Source organism: Somniosus microcephalus, chromosome 25 (genome assembly GCF_052327205.1).
Source record: "Somniosus microcephalus isolate GS21.2 chromosome 25, FLI_Smic_1.0, whole genome shotgun sequence".
In the NCBI taxonomy this organism is placed as follows: domain Eukaryota; kingdom Metazoa; phylum Chordata; class Chondrichthyes; order Squaliformes; family Somniosidae; genus Somniosus; species Somniosus microcephalus.
In genome coordinates this window covers 44363617-44383731 of record NC_141011.1, presented here as the reverse complement: position 1 = coordinate 44383731, position 20115 = coordinate 44363617, and the positions used below count along the sequence as shown (strand labels likewise).

At 43.2% G+C, this 20115-nt stretch overlaps 1 protein-coding gene across 1 annotated transcript; it reads left to right on the top strand.

Annotated features, from left to right (window-relative positions):
* The first annotated feature begins 14326 nt into the window (after positions 1-14326).
* On the top strand, positions 14327-16313 carry LOC147100747 (transcription factor HES-2-like). Its single transcript, XM_085967579.1, has 4 exons — positions 14327-14523; positions 14669-14764; positions 14894-14981; positions 15632-16313. Exons 1-4 carry the CDS (start codon positions 14425-14427, stop codon positions 15967-15969), a joined length of 621 nt encoding a protein of 206 aa, XP_085823705.1. The 5' UTR covers positions 14327-14424; the 3' UTR covers positions 15970-16313.
* Positions 16314-20115: the final 3802 nt, after the last annotated feature.

The following is a 20115-nucleotide window of genomic DNA, read 5'->3' as shown; positions in this document are numbered from 1 at the left end:
TCATCAATTACCTTCCCTCATATCATAAGGTCAGAAGTGGGGATGTTTGCTGATGATTGCAGTGTTCAGTTCCATTCACAACTCCTCAGATAATGAAACAGTCCCTGCCCGAATGCAACAATACCTGGACGACATTCAGGCTTGGGCTGATAAGTGGCATGTAACATTTGCATCACACAAGTGCCAGGCAATGACGATCTGTTTTTTTTATTCTTTAACAGGATGTAGGCGTTGCTGGCAAGACAGAATTTATTGCCCATCCCTAATTGCCTTTGAGAAGGTGATGGTGAGCCGCCGCCTTGAACTGCTGCAGTCCATGATATTTCTTTGAAGCAGTTTGTTACAACTGAGTGGCTTGCTAGGCCAGAGGGCAGTTAAGAGTCAACCACATTGCTGTGGGTCTGGAGTCACATATAGGCCAGACCGGGTAAGGACAGCAGATTTCCATACCTAAAGGACATTAGTGAACCAGATGGGTTTTTACAACAATTCGGTAGTTTCATGGTCACTGTTACTGACACTAACTTTTTATTACAGAATTTAAATTCCCCAGCTGCCATTTGAACTCACGTTGCCAGATCATTCGTCCAGGCCTACTGGGTTACTAGTCCAGTAACATAACCACTATGCTACCATATGCTTTGAGAGAAAGTTTAAGCACTGCCCCTTGACATTCAATGGCATGACCATCACCGAATCCCCCACCATCAACATCCTGGGGATCACCATTGACCAGAAGCTTAACTGGACCAGCCACATAAATACTGTGGCTACAAGAACTGGTCAGAGGCTGGATATTCTGCAGCGAGTGTCTCACCTCTTGCCTCCCCAAAGCCTTTCCGCCATCTACAAGGCACAAGGCAGGAGTGTGATGGAATACTCTCCACTTGCCTCGATGAGTGCAGCTCCAACAACACTCAAGAAGCGCGACACCATCCAGGACAAAGCAGCCGCTTGATTGGTACCCCATCCACCACCTTAAACATTCACTCCCTCCACCACCAGCGTACCGTGGCTGCAGTGTGTACCATCTACAAGATGCACTGCAGCAACTCGCCAAGGCTTCTTCGGCAGCACCTCCCAAACCCGCGACCTCTTCCACCTAGAAGGACAAGGGCAGCAGGCACATAGGAACACCATCACCTCCAAGTTCCCCTCCAAGTCACACACCATCCTGACTTGGAAATGTATTGCTGATCCTTCATCGTCATTGGATCAAAATCCTGGAACTCCTGCTCTATAGGAGTACCTTCACCGCACGGACTGCAGTGGTTCAAGAAGGTGAATCACCACCACCTTCTCCAGGCCAATTAGGGATGGGCAATAAATGCTGGCCTTGCCAGTGACGCCCACATCCCAGGAACGAATAATAAAAAAAAGATGCTGACAGGCCTCCCGTGCATTTCCAGCATTTTAAAATTTTATTTCCGATTTCCAACATTTTCCGTCTTTTCTTTTAACCTTGAACTGGAGAAAGCATATTAAGGCAGCAATCTTAGCACTGACTGCGCAGTGCCTACCTAAAACACTATTTGACACCGGTTACTGTTGCAGTGTTTTCACAGCTCCCAGTCGAGGACCAAGATGCGGAGAGAAAAGTATTTCTGTGATAAAGTGACCATAAATTTAAGCTTTTCAGAAATTTCACACAATACCCATTTCTCGGAGGAGTGAATTTTGTAAATTTCAGCACAAAAAATTGTTGAAGATAGCAGTAGCCTTCTCACTGATACCTGTTTGATGCCTTGTAAATTGGCATCCACATGTAGCAAATGACAAGAAAAGAGAAAGAGGGAAAGAAAGGAAAGGAAAGGACCTGCATTTATATAGCGCCTTTCACAACCTCAGGAATTTCCAAAGTGCTTCACAACCAAAGAAGTACTTTTGAGGTATAGTCACTGTTGTAATGTAGCAGCCAATGTACGCACAGCAAGATCCCACAAACAGCAATGAGATAAATCACCCGACAATCTGCTTTTTTAAAAGGGTCATTGACCTGAAACATTAACACTGTTTTTCTCTCTCCACAGATGCTGCCTGACCTGCTGAGTGTCTCCAGCATTTTCTGTTGTTATTTCAGATTTCCAGCATCCACAGTATTTTGCTATTGTGTTTTTAAAAGCAATGGGGTTGAGTAGTGAATTTTTGCCAATACACCAGGAGAACATCCCTGATCTTCTAATAGTGCCATGGAATCTTTTGCATACACCTGAGATGAGCAGATAGGACTTTGGTTTAATGACTCGGTTGAAAGACGGCACCTCAGACATTACAGATCTCCCTCAGTACTGCACTGAAGTGTCAGCCACTGAAGTCTTGACTCAGAGGTGCGAGTCCTATCACTGAGCCAAAGCTGACACCACCGATACATTAACTTAGCCATTATAAACCACTGTTGAAGGTTCACTAAAGCACCTAATCCTAGAGGAGGAAATCTGATCAGATACAGTGGGAAAATACAGCGGCACCATTTATATATTACTAAAAATCTTGTATATGTGCACAGTTCCTATCCAACTTCCTGTTGCCACTATTTTTGGTCATGCTATTATGTCACTATTTTACACTGAAACTGCCTATGTAAACATTTAGAATGTAAACCTGTATGTAAACAGTTGCCTGTAACAGTATAGTTGCAGGTTATGGCCAGTAGGTGCTGCTGTGGAGCAAGTTTTTGAACTCTCTCCCCCAACTCCATCACCATCTTATGTGAGCATGTGTGCCTGTGTACAAATATATATTCATCAACTAACCTCAATGCCATGGACTATTTACTAATAATTAATACAATTTATGAAAACGGTAAAGGTTCTTTCTCCTAAAGCTGGCTTTTTATTGAAGCCTTAAAAATATCTTCAAAAGAAAGTGGAGAAAAATTAACTAATTTTCAATTTAAGCTTAAAACCAGCAAAAAATATATAAATGTTATTCTATTTACTGTAACACATAACTCAAGCAAAACTGTAAGTTTTCTATCTTATAAATCTGTTTAGTTCAACTAAATTATTCATTATTAGATTATATTGCAACATGATAAATTATAAATGAAATCTGAGTATTGAAAGGAATTCCAATTGCCACCTCCAACAATAATTTATTTTATTTTCTCTTTCTTAAACTAAAGGTTGTCGCAATTGTTTCACATTAATCATGCTGACCTATCTGATCTCATTTTCCCTCAGGTCTAAAAGGTTAATTATCACCCTGCTTTAAGAGATGCTGCATATATGACTGGGAGTTGGTGATGGGCCTGGTGATACGGTTTGTTCTCTAAAAGTGATAATGTAAAGACAGGCAGGCAGAAATGTTATTAAAGGCAAATGATTGTGTTGTTTAAAATTGGGGAAGGGGAATAGTCTGTGCCGACAGTAACTAATCAGACCGAAGAGAAGAGGAACAGCACAAAAATGGCAGATTAATATAAGAATGTCTCAGTTACGATGTCAACGGTTTGGCTGACTCTCAATTAAAACAATATAATAATGGCTAATTGTGCCTCAGACCATTCTTAAGAAGAAAAGTTAAACTGCAGCTATGGGTGTGAGCACTTGCAGGGCCTTGTGGTTGTGGGGTTGTGGTTGTGAGGTAGGGTCTCTCCCCATCCCAAGCAGCAACCCACCTTCCCTTGCAAACGCCAACATACCCATCCAACATGGCCAACCTCTCCTGTCATGAGGAAAGTGAGAGCTAAAGTTACAGTCTGGCCCAGAATTTCCTGGAGGCTCACGCCGTTGTAGCTGCAATAATGTCGCAAGGCCCGTTACATGGTGAGAAAGTCCCAGGAAATGATGGTGTATGTAATTTATGCCATTACTTACTCCACGCCCTAATTTCCTGAACCTTTGCCATTAACCTCGCCGAAAGTGTATTTAAGGTAATTTTCATTGCTCCCCGCCCCCACCGGTTAAGATCAATGGCTGCTGACAATTTTCTGAATGAACACTTGTTTTCTCGATGCTGCCACTTACAGGAAAAGAAAGGCCAGAGGACTACAATGCTTTTAATATAACAGAGGCCTTGCTGGCTGTGCTTTGGGCTCTGCAGTCAAACTCTTGGGGCTGTAGCACAGAATATCTGCTGAACTATAGTGCAACATGGGATTAGATTTCATTAATGTGTCCAATTTCAGACACCGTACTTATAAAATTAAATGGGGACATTTTCAAGAAGGATAATGAGGAATCCCGCCTGGTCTTTAGTACAAAATGGTAGGAACATAGGAACAGGAGTAGGCCATTGAGCCCCTCGAGCCTGTTCCGCCATTCAATGAGATCATGGCTGATCTGTGATCTAACTCCATATACCCACCCACCTTTGGCCCATATCCCTTAAGACCTTTAGTTAACAAAAAGCTATCAATCTCCGATTTAAAATTAATAATTGATCTCGCATCAATTGCCGTTTGCAGAAGAGAGTTCCAAACTTCGACCACCCTTTGTGTGTAGAAATGGTTCCTAATTTCACTCCTGAAAGGCCTGGCTCTAATTTTTAGACTATGCCCCTAGTCCTAGAATTGGAAAAAAGAGTATCAAGCTTTCTCTTTCCTTTAAGGCAATGGGACAGTGTCTCCTTCCAAAGCCTGGCAGCTTTTTGATGCTGAAATAAAACCGGAAATCACCGCAGTTTGCCCACTGGCACCTGAAAAGAGAAAAGACGAGTTAATGTTTGAGGTTTAGAGTCTAGATCAGAACCCAGAATTTATTTCAGATTTCCAACATGCACAGTTTTTCTTCTAACCTTGGATGATGCTGAAGCTGGGATCGACATTAAACAGAGGGACAAGACTTGGCCCTGGAAAACAGGTTTGCTCAAACTGTCAACCCACTTTAAGTCCACTAAGGGGACCCAATTTTATTCCTAATTCAAGGGGACAAGGCATCGAATCTCTGGTTCTCAGCACACACAATAGTTAAATCCAACAACAACTTGCATGTATATAGCGCCTTTAACGTAGTAAAACACCCCAAGACGCCGTTAAAAAACAAAATTTGACACGAACCACATAAGGACCAAGTGCCTGGTCTAAAGAGGTAGGTTTGAAGGAGTTTCTTAAAAGGAGGAAAGAGAGGCAGAGAGGCGAAAGGTATAGGGAGGTCTAGACCATCCACCTCATACTAAACACACGCTGCTCTAGTTTAAAAATAATAAATGGACACAAGGAAGTCACCAAGACTGCAGAATGGGCACTTGGAGTCGCCACATGTTACACCAGCTTTCTCGAAATCTTTCAGACAGAACGGGTATTTGAGAAGAAGCGGGAACCCTGGCGTTGAGAGAAGACATGGAACGAGTTAAGAATCAGTGTGGTAAAAGGAGGGTCTTCCCCAGGCTTTCCAGCGACTGGACGGTTGTTGCCGGCATCTGATGACTTGTGAGGTCCCATCTGGTGGAGCTGAGGCTGACACGTGCCGGACGCGTGGCTTTCATTTCAATCAATTAGTCCCAGAGAGAGAGAGAATGTACAAGAATGCACTCAACTCTCAGCATTCTCAATAAACCCCAATCTGGGGCTGACTTCAATTATATTAGGCTTCAAAATCTGATCGTTCAGCAGTAATACTTTGCGTGTGATGTTTGTTTTATTAAAGTGTTTTGAATGATGCATTCTCTGCAATATATATTAATATGTATATTTTAAATCATCCAGCAAGTCAGACGGATGCATAATGCTTTAAAACTTCGGCTTATCCTTTAACACTAATTGATTTTAATTGTGCCTGATAGAAAAGGCACCATTTCCTGTAAGAAGCTTCACATTATGTCCCCCCCCCCCCTCCCCCAATACAAGCTTGCTATAATTTGGGGCTGTTTTGACATCCAGGTCCATATGTAAAAGCAGAAAGCTGTTGTGTGCAGGCTGTAGGGGCAGATGTTTCGCTCTGATAGCGTGGATTTTAGCTTGGGTAGCTGTCCTTTTAGTCTGGGACAGATTTGGTGTCAGTTGGATTAAACCAAAAGTAATCGAAAAGGTTGACCCTTAACTTCGCAAACTCTTCTGTCTGCCACGCAAATACACGGCCGATTAAAATCGATGCATACTTACACGCATCCTTATTAAAAAACCAATTTCCAAGAGGTCAGCACATTGTGTCGTATTTATTTTGGGGAGCAGATTTGAAACATCTCTCTTTTTAAAAAAAACTTGCGATATTTACCCATCTCCTACAGCATCTCTCTTTTTTAAAGCTAGAGGCGTTTGCTTTGCGAATCTGAACGCAATCTGACAAGACAGACATGTAAAGGTTGTGATGTTTTTATCTTGTCTCCCGGAGTGTCTGTGCTAATGTGAAACGCGCTCTGAAGAGGCGATGCGACCCTCCGTTATCTCTGGTTGTGAGACAACTGCGAAGCTGGAAATAGATTAGATTTCTCATGTTTTGGGGAGTTCAAATGTTGTGGCATCAAACCCCAGGATTGTTCGGGATTTTCCTTCACCCTGGCTAAGTGTCTGGACTCCGGCTCGGAGCTGGTTTCTTGGCCCGTGCCAGACGCGTGTATCCAATGAATGCCACAAGAGCGCATATAGACTCCATTCCCAACCTCCCTTGGAACTAAAGGCACGCGTCGGGTGACTTTAATGTTTCAAACCTGGGCCTTTTAAGTCAGTCAAATAATGTCTGCTCGTATATATATTAACCCTCTCAGTCTTGGCTTTAACTGATTAAACGGTTTCCCCTATGTCGCTGGTTACTTTTGAGGGGAAAGGGGACTGAACTAAAAACTAACCTCAGTCTTTAATATACATATACAGCCCTGGGATTCTTGTTGGATGTAATTAGCATTCGTACAAAATGATGGCTAATACAGTCCTTCCTCTCCCCTTCCCCACGCGATCATAATCTGATGTGTTCACATTTAAATCTACAGCAACAGCAGACCCGCACCGGGAGTTTTATGGACAGGCGTGTCACTGCTCCAGCCCAGGTTCGGGCTGGAGCAGACGATGGTTCATTTCAAGGCAGATTTGACAGCAGCTGAGCAACTTTCGTCGATTTTTAGAACTTTCAAGTACTAAAACGTTATTTTTTTAAAGGCAAAAGGTTCGTCGAGAGAATGGGTCTCCTTCCAGCGCCATTTAACCCCTTAGTTGAAGCATTGAGTCCTCAACTGTAATGTTCAGCTAAAAATAAACTTCCAGCAAATGCTCACAAACGCTGGTCTCGTTCCCTGCTACATCCCCTGCGATATGACTGTCTGTGTACCTGACCGTGTTATATATGATGTGTGACACTGTAGGGCACCATTACACCCCATTGTGAGACTATTATCACTATTATATCTGACTGGGTGACACTATAATATCTAATTGTGTGACTCCGTATAACACTGGCTGTGTGACACTTCATAACAGAGGAACGGGTAACTGTATAACACTTACATCTGACACTGCAGAGCACGGTTATATCTGTGTGACATTGCATGACAGTGGTGTGACTCTGTTTAGCACTGTTATATCTGGCTCTGTGTTATACCATCCCGGTCCATGGCCAGATTGAACCAGACTGTTCACGCCCTCAGCATTTAATTCGATACCCGTTTGCGCTTCTGACCCCCACATCCACCTTACCACAAAGACGGCCTACTTCCACCTCCGTAACATTGCCCAGCTCTGCCCAGCTCAGCCCTCCCGCTGAAACCCTCTGCCATGCCTTTGTCATCTCCAGACTTCATTATTCCACCCTGGCCACCCTTCCACCCTCCACCTTCCATAAACTTCAGCTCATCCAAATCTCTGCTGCCCCATCTTATCCCGTGCCCATTACCCCAATCCTTGCTGACTTACATTGGCTTCCGGTGCCCTAACACCTCAAATTTAAAATTCTCATCCTCATGCTTACATCCTTTCATGGCCTCGTCCTTCCGTATCTCTAATATCCTCCGGCCCTAGCCCCCACCCCCCAAACACTTCCCTCCTCTAAATCTGGCCTCTTTGAATGTCCCACTATGATGGCCGTGTCTTCAGTCACCTCGCCCACTCTCTGAAATTCCCTCCCTAAACCTCTCCACCTCCCCCTCCCCTTTAAAACCCTCCTTAAAACCCACTGCTTAACCAAGTTTTTGGTCGCCCCTCACGGTAAATCTTTCCATTTCTTTTTCAGATCTTTCTGCTTTTATCTTTTTTCCAGTTTCCCCTCTGACTGTCAGTCTCTCACTCTCTCCCGGTGTCTTTCTTTCTCGGCGTTTCCCTTTATTTTCTTTGGTCACTCCACCCTGCCCCCTCCCTCTCCGTTTATTCCTTCTGTTTCCGGGGTTTCGTTTCTTTCTCACTCCCTTTCTATAATTCTGTGTTTTCACGCTTTCACTCCATTTCTTATCGATATATTTTTCATTTCTGTGGTTCTCTGTCTCACTTTCCATCTCTGCGCTAGGCGTAAAGTCGGAAACTTGACCATAAAGAAGCGCGTTTCCGACTTTACAGCGAACACACAGTTGGAATCTTGTCCCACTGCGTTTACTCATTGGCAGGAGTTACAGTACTTTTAAACTGCGGAAAGGTCATCTTACAGTTAGCGTCATCCTACAGTTAGAGTTAACCCACAGTTAGTGTTAGCCTACAGTTAGGACATAGGAACAGGAGCAGGCCATTCAGCCCCTCGAGCCTGTTCTCTCATTCAATGAGATCAATGAGGCTGATCTGTGACCTAACTCCATATGCCCGCCTTTGGCCCATATCCCTTAATACATTTAGTTAACGAAAATCTATCAATCTCAGATTTAAAATTAACAATTGATCTAGCATCAACTGCTGTTTGCGGAAGAGAATTCCAAACTTCTACCACCCTTTGTGTGTAGAAGTGTTTCCTAACTTCACTCCTGATATTTTTTGTCTTAAAATACTCCTGTGCAGCGCCTTGGGCCGTTTTACTACGTAAAAGGTGCTATATAAATACAAGTTGTTGTTGTTGTTGATGAAAGGTCTGGCTCTAATTTTTAGACGATGCCCCCTAGTCCGAGAATCCTCAACCAGCGGAAATAGTTTCTCTCGATCTACCCTATCTGTTCCCCTGAAAACTTCGAAGTTAGCATTACCTTAGAGTTAGTGTCATCCTTTACAAACCCCTACAAGGAAATGGACTTCAACTGACGGCGGAAATGAATGGGCAAGGATTGAGTGATGGGGAGAGGCGATCATTTACTCACTGAAAGCTTTCCTCAGTCCAGCTGCTGCCCAGGAATACTTGGGAAAACGGCACGCGACAACCAGCAGAAATTAGCTTCTTACCGTCTGGAGCTAGAACAGAGGACACAATGAATGGGGGGAATGGAGAACCAGACTGAAAACCAGCTCCCGGTGACACTATTATTCCAAACCAGCTGACAGTAGATGGGGATGTCAGATCTAATCTACTGAGACACATCATGCAAGAATTGATGTTTAAATCTGATTTATTCCGAGGATTCAAGAGGTTATATGATTTTGACTAGCATTGATTGTAATGATTTTAAATAAAACGTATTTACATAATAGATCGCTTCTTGATCACATTTCAGAGAAGGTCCTCTGGCTGTTATCCTTTCAAGCTGAGGGAGCTCCTTTATGTACGATAGCAAAATACTGCGGATGCTGGAAATCCGAAATAACAACAGAAAATGCTGGAAAAACTCAGCAGGCCAGGCAACATCCGTGGAGAGAGAAATAGAGTCAACGTTTCAGGTCGAAACCCTTCGTTGGGACCTTTATGTGTGGTTCTAGCCACCTATTGTCATTAGTTCTTACCTGGAGGGCGGCAAGTGCGGCATTTACACGAGTCACGGGTTTGACATCAAACTGTTGGGCAACACACACTGATTTAAAATCTGATCAGTGTGAATACTTAGAAACAGAACAGGAAGAAGAAAATAATTAATAAGAAATTAATTTCGGAGTGTTCTGGACATATCTAAAAGCGTTTATTGTATAATTCCACCGTGGAGCATAAAGTACTGCTTAGGCATTAGGAAAAATCTAACAAGTGTTTGAATGAAGTCACTAGGGTTGATCATATAACATACAATGATCATATACTAGCAATTCACTCTAATTACGGTGCACTACAGTGAGTGATCATAGACATATGTTGTACTAAAGCAACTCAATGCACTATTATGCTAACAATGCACTAGTACATGCTATGATGCTAATTTACACTGGGCATACTGCACCACCTTGTGAGATACTAAATAATGTACACTCAAAATTACAATGAATCGATATTATATAACTCTCTGTTGCTATACCGCATAGCATTGGTATAAATTATAACGCTCTCGCTGAATATCCCGCACTATAAAACCTGAGGCTAGGCTAATGTAAGTTTATGTACCAATTCTAAGCTCTAACAGTATTGGATGCCGCTATATCAATGCTCACAGAGAGTGCATAGTTACAAAAAGCAGTTTTAAGCGTAGCACAGTGCACACCTGTAGTTGGATGTACATTTGTATAAAAAGACGCTTTAAAATGTTAATGTGCCTTTAAAATATATGTCACAGTCACTAAAAGCAAAATACTACAAAGTAACCGTAATGAAACTGTTTAAAATTAGAAATCGAATTGAAAAGGAAAAGAATCGGTGCCTATCTGAAGGAACCCCTTACCTCTATCCACAGTGGGCGAGTGACTGGCTTCTGACGACATCAGCGCCGAACCCCTTCAGAATCAGTCGTCAGAGTCTGATTGTTCTTCAAACACCATGTCAACCAGAGAGAGGAGCATATGGGACCCCGACGCCAAAGTTGTTTGAAACACAACAACCACCCCCCTAAACGAAACGGGAATAAGGAACTTTTCAGCGAGTAGATGGGAGGCCAATAGCTTTCAGAATGGGGCTTGGCTGGTCCCGCTTGTCCCCGGACCCTCCGTCTGTTGGCTGGCTCGTGTCAGACGCGTGGCGTGGCGTGCACAATGACCCTGGTCACAGAGGCACTGTACTGAAGAATGTATTCAGCTCCCAGCACCACACCCCCACCCACAAATATACTTTGGCGATTATGAGAAATAAAATGCTTATCATAAATAAAATGTGCAAAATCAGCACTTTGGCTCGGTTTTTAAAAAAATATTTGAGGTTAAAATTAAATCCGCAATTAATTTGCTCCCTATTCAAAAACTTTTTTTTTTTTACAAATTGTGAATATTTGTTGATTTTTCTAGTCTTTAAATGTTCCCATTATTTATATCGCTTTAATAGTGAGTGAAGTGAACTTTGAATTGTTTATTCAACATGGTGCGGAGTGCAGGGTTTATTTTAGTGTTGTGTGAAATGGCAAAATAAGAAGAATCCTCATTCTGTATCTGTGTGGACTTTGGGGCAGATGTTTCACCCGGGACAGCGTTCGTTTCAGCTTTGGGACGCTGCTTTTTTTTTAAAAAAAGGAAAACGATTTGATGTAAGTCTGAATGAAATGAAAATGCTGCAATCGAAAGACGTCAGCGAAAATTCTCCACTCCCCAAATGATCTCAACTAGTAAAAGTGCCCGTGCCTGTTTCATACTGTCACAGTAAAAGAAAAGCTGAATGTTTGGCAAGAGCTTAGCGAAAGGGCACAACGATCTAACAGGAATTTTACCATAACCCGAGCAAATAAAATACACTCTAATGACTTAAAAGTTATCTATACGACTGCAATAGGGTGTTTTAAACTGCCAACATAATATTCTATAATAACTATTATATACTGTACTGTTAAGGGAAGCACATGAGAAAGGAATAGAAGGTTATGTTGATGGGGTTAGATGAGGAGGGGTGGGAGGAGGTTCGTGTGGCAGAGACCAGTTGAGCCGGATGGCCTGTTTCTGTGTTGTAAATTCTATGTATTGTTGCTTTTTACCTAGTTCCAGACCTGGTCAATCTGGGTTTACTGTGTGTCAATTGACCATTTGATTGGAATATAATTAGCACCTTTCAATGCAATCTGCTAAACAGATTACAAATGTTAAAAGGTATCTCAGCTTGGTATTTAGACTGATATTGCAGGCCCCTTTTCAAATCGTCCATTCCCTGGCCAAGCGCCCGGGGTCCGCAGTCTCCAGTCTGTTGGAGCTGCTGTTGGCGCGTGCCGAGTGCATGACTTCAATTCAACTCAATTAATCCCACTGAGGCCCAGCCCAGAGAGAGAGAGAGAGCAATGCACAAGAATGTACTGAATTCAACTGCAGCACTTAACGCACCGTTTCCATTGAAGCCAAACCGCGATATGACTGTCCACTCCAGTCACCCCTACTGGGCTCACAGTAGGAAATCTGGGAATGGCGATTTAATGCGAATTCAGAAATAAAATTTCGAGTTTTATCCACAGGAACATATACAAATGTAAAGCCCATTTGCAGCTTGCACAGGGCTGGTGTATTCGGTGCTGGACTGCACGTGTTCTGACTCGGTGCTGACAACAGTTCAGGACACAGAATTTGCTATTTCTCACAATTGGCTTTTATATAAAAACTTTTGAATCACGTGATCCTCCGGACCTACCCCCTCCAATAAATTGAAAATCTCTTTGTCTGAGGTGGGTGGGGGGTTCTAAGGACAGATGTTTGATTTAAGACAGCTTCCCAAGCCAAAACAAACGCGGACTTTTTAATTCTAGGACAGATTGGATGTTATTTTAATGATCCAACATCACGCTAAACTTTTGAAAATATAACTTATGTCTGGACCAGCATTGTTACTGAGAGGGCGGTCCTTTCACAGGATAAAAACATGATATATTATACATTATATTATATATTTTAAAAATCTCAAGTTATTAGATTAAATCAATTCGGAGCGGTGCAACAAATATTTCCAACACACAACTTCAGAAAAAGTTATGCAGCCCAATTGTATTAGAATGAAAAAAAATCAGCATCTCAAGTGGAACTGAAATAATAATTTTTGCTGGTGTACATTTTAAACCACAATTGAATAGATTAGCTCCCTATTTCCCTCAGTTAAATGTGTTAATGTTGCAGATCACAATGCAAAGTTACAGAAGTGTCTTAAAACCAGAATGAAACAATTGTGTGCGGCTGTTTCAAGACTGCAAGCGCTACAAGTTTATATTTTTATTTTAGATTTTTAATTAAAATGTGGCTTCGGTAGTGGGACTGTTGGAGGTGCATCTATTCGGGCGATTCCTGGGGTCGCGACTGGTGGGTTGTTGTTGGCGTGTGCCTGGCGCGTGGCTTGAATTCGAGTTATTAATCCTCGAGGGAACAAGAGAGAGAGAATGTGTTCAACTCTCAACTCAATTTTCTATATTTTAGATTAACTTTTATATATTTTAGGTTAGATTTACCCTAGTTATATAGCACCGTTTAAATTCGCTTGGCTCTGCTAAATTAACCCAGATACTGGGACTGAGCACATTCTGCACCCATTAACTCACTTCAACTCAGGTTCGGCAATTTTCTGTTTCTGGGGAACAACAGGGAGACACAGAACTTACAATGTACAAATACAAGGATATTATTTGCATTAAAACTACAAAACAAAAGCTTCCTAAAACACAGGCAACGTCTAATTGGTCATTTTGACCCAGCCTTTTTAGCCCTTCTCCCACCACCCCATCCGAATTGGTATTAATCAAATATTTAGTTTTAATGCCCAATTCATTGTCTGCAAATTGAAGAGACAGGTGTTGGTTTTTTTTTTGAAGAGACGGCGTAGCTTTTGGCTTGGGAAGCTGTTTTTTTTCCATTTGGGAACAGGTTTGTTCCCAACCTGAGACCATCGAAATATTGGAAAAGATGCATCAGACCGGCGTCACAAAACATGCCCGTATTTGCAATTCAAAAAGAAACAGACATCACCGTCTTACAGTGGGCAATGCACTCATTATATCCAAACACCACTTAGAGGATTTTGGAAGGAGTTAGTACTCGTTAAAAAAAAACTTTGTGGAAAGTTTTTAACTTTCGTTCAGCGTTTCTGTGCTTCTATGGCAGGCGTTTGGGATAGTTTTATTGAATATAGACCATTTCTAAAATACTAAAAAAAATTATAAAAAGTTATTTAGAAATGCTGAGTTTTACAGAACAAGAGCTCGGTCAGTCGAATGGCGGATTTCTGCAGTACTTTTCAACTGAAATAGACACGCCATACACACGCTGAAACAGGAATTTATATTCCCGCGTCTGATTTTACCGACTATAAGTTGTTTTTCTCTCTAGGATTGTGTTTGCACATTGACATGACTTAAGATCGAGAGTCGCCGGACAGATGGTAACTTTATTTTAATGAGTTCGGTGTGTTGCCGAGTAGCTCAGAGGCGTCCCCTGTCATTGCACAAAGACTAGGGGGCGGACACTCCCAGCCTCTATAAGTACACTCAGCAATCGGGATCCACAGTCATTTCCACACTCTACACCACTTGGGCGAGCAGTCTTTATCGCTCTCGCCCAGCATCCTTTGAAAGAAAACCGTCTCTTCCGCACCCCCCCCCCCCCCCCCACACACACACAGAATGTCTCCTCATCTCTACGAATCGAGCGCTCCCGGGCACGGACAATTCTCTGCACAATTGAGCAAAAGTAAAAAAAGCGAAGCCAGCGAGTTAAGAAAGGTAACTAACGTCACAGATACTGAATCTGGTTTAAAAAGACGAGGAGCGAGACGCGACTCATTTCTCGCATCGGTTCTTGCCACTAATTTTCCATCCTGTGTTTCTTGTGTCTGAAATCTGACTTTATTTTATTATTTCCTTGCAGACTTTGAAACCATTAATGGAAAAGAGGAGACGTGCGCGGATCAACGATAGCCTGAATCAGTTGAAGACTCTGATTCTGCCCCTAATTGGAAAAGATGTAAGTGAGCTTTTGGTGGTTATTTAGAAACGGTTGAACATTAACGATCATCCCAACCGACCTCATTTTAATCGGATTTACAAGGGAATGGATTAATTAATAAAACTTTGTTTTTTCCCCCCCTGGCAGAGTCCAAGGTATTCCAAATTGGAAAAGGCTGATATTCTGGAAATGACTGTTCGATTTCTTCAGGATTTGCCCAAAACACCGCTTTATGGTGAGTACAGTTACACGGCTTTTAAAGATGACAATGGTTCTATTATTTGGACATGCTGCAATGGGCAAAAGGAAAAAATAAAATTACAATTTGGGCATTTTCAGCACTTGTCACAAACTAGCTGCTCGACTGTAACATAAAAAGACTATTCTGCTTGTAGAATAGCTGATCAAATGTATACTAGTGAAACATTACTATTTTTCAGCATTGCTTAAAATAATTCTATCGCTTTGTAGCATTTAAATCTTAAAATACGAACTAATCGAAAAGGCTTAATGTTAAAGAGAAAAAAAGTAATCTGTATTTATGTTGCGTCTTTCGTCTCCTCGACACAGCCCAAAGCGCTTTACTGCCAATGGATGTCTTTTGCAGTGTAGCCACTGTTCTGCAAGCTAATGCAGGGGCCAATTTATGCACAGCAAGATCCCACAGACAATACAGATAAACGACCCGTTAATCTGCTTTGCTGTTTTCTTTTAAAAACGATATGGATATATATTGTTTTCTGTCTTGTATTTTAAACTGTAAATTATCCAAATTTGCACTCGGGGACTGTCCTATTAGTGAATTTGTAGGCTGGTGACATTGCTAACAGGATGAAGAGGCGGAGTGGTGGGAAATAACCACTGTTCTCTCTGCCCTCCTTATAGATCGCCTGGATAGTTACCGGGAAGGTTACCGTGCCTGCCTCCATCAGCTGGGCAACCTTCTCCCGTCTTCAAAGCTCATGGGAACGGAAGCTTGCGATCGTCTGACAGACTACCTGGAGAGGTGCATAGACTTGCCTTTGATCTCCTATTATCCGTACTCTCACATCAGGACCCCGGCCGGTGCAGAGGTTTCGCGCCAGGGGCCACGGAGCTCGCTTCAGTCTAACCCAACCGGGAGCTCAGCGAATCCCCGTCCTTCACCAGCCAGTCTCAGCCCTCGCCGCAGCCAGCAAGCCACCGCAGCCCACCAGGAGAACTGTATCTGGAGGCCCTGGTAGTCGGCGTGAATACATGAATTAAAAAAAGACTGTTAATATGTACAAATACCATGTACAGAGTTAAATTGTAAGAAAACGTGTACATATGAAATTGCTTTGCATGATACTTTATCCCGGGCATTTACATTTCTTTTTTTTGTGAATTGCACAGTTTCTATGCAAAACAGAGACTTTTTGTTTACCTCGATCCGATTAAATGTCGATTCACAATGGGGCACTTTGTAATGTTAGCATGCCTACTTTTTTTTGTAAAATAAGGGAATATATTTTAAATGAGAATTCAAAGATAATATAAAGGTGCTTAATGATTGTGTGAAAGAGATTCCTGAAAATAAACCGAAACAGAAAATTAACAAGATGTCTTAGAGGGTTCTCATTTTCAAGAAGTTTTATTCCTGTCACTTTGTGAAGTGTTGGGGAAAGACCGCTGCAAGATTCAGCATAGAACCAGGGGGGATAATCACATGAGTGTTAGAACTGAGTGTCAACTGGGTGGGGCCAAGCTTTCCTCTCCCTGTGACATTAAGACCCCGGGGCAACCCAGTGTCACCCTTATTTGTCCATCAAAAAAGCCCAGTGTCATTAAGGCCGTAAATTTAAAATCATTGGCGAAAGATCTGGAGGAGAGATGAGGAGAATTCTGTTCACTCCGAGAGTTCTCGGGATCTGGAACACACTGCCTGAAAAGCTGATAGTTTTAAAAGGGAGTTGGACAGGTACTTGAGGATAAGGAACAGGGCTGTGGGAATAAGCACGGCCTCACTTTCAAAGAGCCAGTGCAGGCACGACGGGCCGAATGGCCTCCTTCTGTGCTGTAACTAAGCCATGTCACCAGAAGCTCCCAGATTCGTTTCCTCATCTGCGACGAGGTGAACTGCTCTCTCCACAAGAAAATCAGCCGGAGTTCCTGTTCTTCGCGCCCCGCGAGGTGGCCGCTTGTGGAGAGGGGAGGGCGTGGATGTAATGGCCTCCAGGCCTGCCCAGGCTCCCTGGCCAAGGTCGCACACGAAGAACAGGCTAACAGGGTGAGCTAGGGGAGAGCTGCCTCTTCCTGAGGAACGGTGCCCTAGCACGGGTCGGCGCCTTCAGAAGGGAAGAGAAGAAAATACGAGTGGGAATTTAAAAAAAAATCAGCATTGAGGTAAAAGGCGATTGAGAGCAGTGATTAATGTGAGGTTAAGTATAGAGTTGGTTCGGATTATTGGTGTAGGGTTAGAGCCAGGGTGCAGCAAGCACTGGAATTATAAATGCAGACTCCCAATAATATAGCCTCTTCCTTTCTGTTATAATAATTTATATGGTGTGTTTCTTGACACGAGTTAGTTTTTTGCTGCATACGACTGAATCTGCGCAGTGAATATTACATACGTTTCATGGGAGCAATTAATACTCATAGATAAAGATAACAAATACAGATTGAGCAGTAAGAAAGGAGAGAGAAACTACAAAACAAGAATACACATATATATATATCTTAGACTCATTCACCAGGGACAGGGATCTGTGTGCGGAAGAGAGGGATAGTCTGAATCTGAGTCCATGTGGGGCATGAACTGAGAGCGAGTCATCCTGGAGTTATGGGGAGCGCATGTCCACCACAGCAGGGGATCTGCAGTTGGGGGTTTGAAACGAACAGCTGTTGGGGAGGGAGGGAATTCACTTTGTACTTCCCAGTGTGATGGAGTCAGATGACTAAACCGGCCAAGTCTTTACAAACCAACTGTAAGTTTGCTTTTGAAGGAGTTGATATCGTCAGTTTGTAAATGCACTCTCGTACGTGAACCCACCTATCTGTGAGTGTAAGGGTTCCTGGTGCCCTTTCCACTTTATCAGAGCACAAGTCCACTGAAAAATTAATATAATCACTAATTGGGAAAAAGAAGTACTGGGGATATTTTATATCAAATTCAAAAGGAATTTCAGAAAAGTAGAAGTAATTCAAGACTGAATTATTAAAAATAAATGTTAACAACTTTAAGAACCAGATAGATCTAAACACAGTAAATAAACTCAATTCCATTCTAACAATGAGGAGATTTTAGAAACGGGACATATATTGGGTACGGTAGCCTAGTGGTTATGCTGCTGGACTAGAGGCCTGGACCCATGATCCAGAGACATGAGTGCAAATCAAACCACAGGGGAATGCAAATTCAGTTAATTAAATAAATCTGGAATTTATACAAATTTAATATCAGTAATGGTGACCATGAAACTACCGGATTGTCATAAAAACCCTTCTGGTTCACTAATGTCCTTTAGGGAAGGAAATCTGCCATCCTTACCCGGTCTGGGCCGAGATGTGACTCCTGACCCACAGCAATGTGGTTGACTCTTAACTGCCCTCTGAAATGGCAGCTCACCACCACCTTCTCAAGGGCAATTAGGGATGGGCAATAAATGTTGGACTTGCCAGCGATGCACACATTCCATCAATGAATAAAAAAATCCTACAATATGGGGGCATATCCGCAGGTGCTTCACAAATCTGCATATCCTATACCCTCCACTACAAGAAAGAAAGATTTGCATTTATACAGTGCCTTTCACGATCGTCCCAAAGCGCTTTACGGCTAAGTAAGTACTTTTGGAGTGTTGTCACTGTTGTAATGTAGGAAACGCAGCAGCCTTTTGCGCACAGCAAGCTCCCACAAACAGCAATGAGAGAGAAATATTGACCAGGGCACCGGAGAGAACTCCCCCTGCTGTTCTTCGAAATAGAGCCACGTGATCTTTTATGTCCACCCGAGAGGGCTAAAGGGGCCTCAGTTTAATGTCTCATCCCAAAGACAGCACCTCAGACAGTGCAGCACTCCCTCAGTACTGCACTGGAGTGTCAGCCTGGATTTTTGTGCACAAGTCTCTGAAGTGGGACTTGAACCCACAACCTTCTGACTCAGAGGTGCGAGTGCTACCCACTGAGACACAGCTGACAAAACTGATACAGGACATATTCGCACATCCTACACCCTTCAATACAGGACACACCCACACATCCCACACCCTTCAATACAGGACACACCCACACATCCCACACCCTTCAATACAGGACACACCCACACATCCCACACCCTTCAATACAGGACACACCCACACATCCCACACCCTTCAATACAGGACACACCCACACATCCCACACCCTTCAATACAGGACACACCCACACATCCCACACCCTTCAATACAGGACACACCCACACATCCCACACCCTTCAATACAGGACACACCCACACATCCCACACCCTTCAATACAGGACATACCCGCACATCCTACACCCTTCAATACAGGACACACCCGCACATCCTACACCCTTCAATATAGGACACACCCACACATCCCATACCCTTCAATACAGGACACACCCACACATCCCACACCCTTCAATACAGGACATACCCACACATCCCACACCCTTCAATACAGGACATACCCGCACATCCTACGCCCTTCAATACAGGACACACCCACACATCCCACACCCTTCAATACAGGACATACCCGGATATCCTACACCCTTCAATATAGGACACACCCACACATCCCATACCCTTCAATACAGGACACACCCACACATCCCACACCCTTCAATACAGGACACACCCGCACCAGGCATACCAAAAAATGAGGTGTCAACCTGGTGAGGCTACAACACAGGACTACTTACATGCCAAACAACAGAAGCAACATGCGATAGACAGAGCTAAGCGATCTCACAACCATCGGATCAAATCAAAGCTCTGCAGTCCTGCCACATCCAGTCGTGAGTGGTGGTGGACAATTAAACAGTTAACAGGAGGAGGCGGCTCCTAAAATATCCCCATCCTCAATGATGGTGGAGCCCAGCATGTGAGTGTAGAAGACAAGGCTGAAGCATTTGCAACTATCTTCAGCCAGAAGTGCCGAGTGGATGATCCATCTCGGCCTCTTCCTGAGGTCCCCAGCATCACAGATGCCAGTCTCCAGCCCATTCAATTCACTCCACGTGATGTCAAGAAACGGCTGAAGACACTGGATACTGCAAAGGCTATGGGCCCTGACAACATTCCGGCAATAGTACTGAAGACTTGTGCTCCAGAACTAGCTGCGCCCCTAGCCAAGTTGTTCCAGTGCAGCTACAACACTGGCATCTACCCGGCAATGTGGAAA